Consider the following 3,273-nt stretch of genomic DNA (forward strand, 5'->3'; position numbering starts at 1 on the left):
ATATATATATATATATATATATATATATATATATATACATATATATATACATATATATATATATATATATATGAATGTATGTATATGCATGTATTTATACTTTTTTTTTAATATTCTTAATATTTTCTTTTCTATTCTTTTTTTACAGTGAGAGAAAATGTGAACATTACTGGAAAATAATTTCCTCTAAGACGTTATTTTACTAAAATTCTCAGAAGTTATGTTACAACCTGTAACAAAAGTTGTGTTTATTCCAAAGTCCAAAGTTTCTATTGGTAAAAATCAAACAAAAGAATATTGTAGAGAGCTCAAAGAAAATATTAGCTCAGAAACCCCAAACATTAGCACTATATCGTTATCTTCAGTAGCAACATCTGAGAATGGTCAAGGCAGTTGCAAAGTTAAAGAACAGAGAGAAACAACTAACAATTGGATTGTTTCCCCACAAGAATCTAAGAATTGTGCAACCATGTTTAAAACATCAATGCAAAGATCTCTTTGGAGAGAATGTAAAAACATTAAAACTTTAGCACAACCAAATACCTTTTCTCAAAAAACATTGAAAGATACTAATCTCAAAGCATCTAGTTATGAGCCAAATTCTATAACAAAAGAACTCAGAAACTGGAGAGAACGAAATGTTTTGGAAAAAGAACTAAACCGTGACTTAGTACAACAGAATTTGAAGACTGTTGAAAGTTCTTCAAAAAGTAATCTGACATTCTTTCTTCCCAGGATTTCTTCCAAAATCTCCATGTCACAGCATTCCAATAGCAAATCTATTCACAAACAATTGCAACTAACAAATATACCATTGAAAGTCTCTCACAGAAATTGTAACAAAGATTGTAATATATATCATAACAAACCAAAAGTAGTTTTCCCAAATTTATCTAGCTACACTAATGAATCTCCATTGGACTTGAAAGAGCAGAAATATTTCACATGTAATTCATACTTTCCTTTTGAAACTTGTGTCAATCAAAGAATGTGGAACTTGTTCAACAACACCCTTCCCTCTTCACCTCGTCGTAAAAATTTATTACTTAATTGGTACACAAGCATTTCTAACCAATATTCTCCAAAAGCTAGAACTGTCACCTCAACAAAACAGTCCATTCCTTCATGGTTGTCTAAAGATGCTGAAGACAATATTGAAATCATTGGCACTCAGGCCTTATATCACAAAAAACATAAATATTTTGATAAAGAGCCAGCTTGGAAACCCCCTGTTTTACATCCCTGACCTTAATAAAAACCTCACTTCTTTCTCTATACACCTTTTCATAGCTAGAGCTACTGTATTGTTCCTGTATATATTTAGCTCACTCTGTTGATCAGATAAACTACCGAGACTAAGCAGTTCAAACATTGTATTGCAGTGGGTCAAAATTTACAACTTTTGTTACCAGAATTCAGGCTACATTTCCAGTTTGAATATAACTTCTCCCAACATGTCTGTGAGCTTCCAAAAACATGTCTGAGAGGGACATAAAAAGGGAAACATTAATTTACTCTTGAACAATTATGTGCTAAGTTGCATCTTAAAAATCTTTTCTTACAACATTTAGCAACTACTCGCAACACCATATGCAATTTATCAATTCATAATTCCATAAGAGTGAGCTATTCAAGAGAGATAACTCTTTTTATTACTAGTTTGACTTTCTGTGATTGAAAAGCAGTGAGTTTTTCATTTTACTTAAGAAGATTTTCATAATAAGTCACATAATTAAAACCTCATACACTTATAATTTTTAGCATAAGGAAAAATGAAAAAACAAAATGGTACTCCAGTCGAATCATTTAAGGGTTAATGGATTATCAATGGACTTGTTATTAGTAGATTAACAGTGATCGGCAATAGAATTGGATTAACTCAAAACAGGATGCTGGTGAACTAACGATGAACAAGACATTAATTTTCATGACTATGAAACTCATTATCAGTTTATGTTAATCGTTTACACAATATTTTCCTCTTCCTCCTATTCATGATGATGATGATGATGTATGTCATCATATCCCAAATTTACAGTTTCAAGCTGGCTTTGGAATCTTTATGACTTAACATATACATCAGCACATGTACAAGTGATTAAATTTTGGCGGGATATTAAGTTCAATATTCCAGTAATAGCAGCAATAACGACTGATGTATCTATCTACAGCTTATTTGATTTTCTGACCTTCCACTTTTCTCTTAAAATCAAGAACAGAATTCATTCCATAATGCTAAATAACTTCTTTTCTCTCACCAAACATTTTCAATCATTCCTGATTATTTTTACTCTCTCTCTCTATCTCTCTCACTCTCTCTCTCTCTCTCTCTCTCTCTCTCTCTCTCTCTCTCTCTCTTTATAAATATACCAAATGAGATATCACATGTCTGTCTTATTAAAGAGATATTGTTGTTCTGTGTATATATATATTATATATATATAGTTAACAGATGAAATCCAGAGATGCTCAATATAGAAAACACTTAGTAGCGGTCAAATGATTTGAACTTACACACTGAAATCTTTACAAAGGACTAAGTCTGCTGGGTAAAGAAAGGCTTTAAGAGGAATCCAGGTGAGCAGATATGGAGACAATGATGCAAGTAAACAAATAAAACTGCCTGTAAATAGATAGAAAACAAAGACTGAAAGTATTCAGTGATGATGAATATTCATGTATAAATTAATAGATATTTATGTATTAACAGAGAAAGCTTAGAGTACAAAGACACAGAAAATTAAGGGGAGAAGGTATGGTATTTCAAGTCCAACAGCTGTTTCTGGGGGTCTTGGAATTATGCAATAATGTTGGCAGATGTAGTTTGCAAAAAGTCAAGGATATTCAATCAGTAGTGGAAACATATAAACATTAGGTAGATCTGGCCTCTGACTTCGAAGTGGAGAGATAATTATCAAACATTTCAAATCATGATTCAGGGAAATTTGAAGGTAAAGTGGTTGAAGAAGAAGGCAAACAGAAGTCAGTGGAGGGAGAAAGTAGGCAGCTCGGTGGGGAGTCTGGAGAGTGTTGAAGCAAGAAAAGACAAGAAGGGACAGGAGAGTCAGATCAAGAAGAGGAAGGGTGTGAGTGGCCAAGGTATTGGGAGGAGTAGAAGTGAAGAGTTGTGAGATGATTGGGAGGGGCTGTGACGTTTTGAGCATGGCTCTTCATCAGGAAGAGGAAATGTTTGGTGAGAAGGAAAACGTTAGTCTAAGAAAAGCACATGTCTGATATATCATATATATATATATATATATATATATATATACA

At 32.5% G+C, this 3,273-nt stretch overlaps 1 protein-coding gene across 8 annotated transcripts in view; it reads left to right on the forward strand.

Annotated features, from left to right (window-relative positions):
• The window catches only part of LOC106879130 (uncharacterized), a 74,801-nt gene extending 72,438 nt beyond the window's left edge, over positions 1 to 2,363 (forward strand). For all 8 annotated transcript variants that reach the window (XM_052976349.1, XM_052976350.1, XM_052976351.1 and 5 more), the window contains one exon: positions 149 to 2,363. In XM_052976349.1, coding sequence (XP_052832309.1) covers positions 221 to 1,246 — 1,026 coding nt within the window. In that variant the 5' untranslated portion in view covers positions 149 to 220 and the 3' untranslated portion in view covers positions 1,247 to 2,363. The remainder of the gene's footprint in view (positions 1 to 148) is intronic.
• The last annotated feature ends 910 nt before the right edge of the window (positions 2,364 to 3,273 follow it).

This window comes from Octopus bimaculoides, chromosome 24, assembly GCF_001194135.2.
Source record: "Octopus bimaculoides isolate UCB-OBI-ISO-001 chromosome 24, ASM119413v2, whole genome shotgun sequence".
In the NCBI taxonomy this organism is placed as follows: Eukaryota; Metazoa; Mollusca; class Cephalopoda; order Octopoda; family Octopodidae; genus Octopus; species Octopus bimaculoides.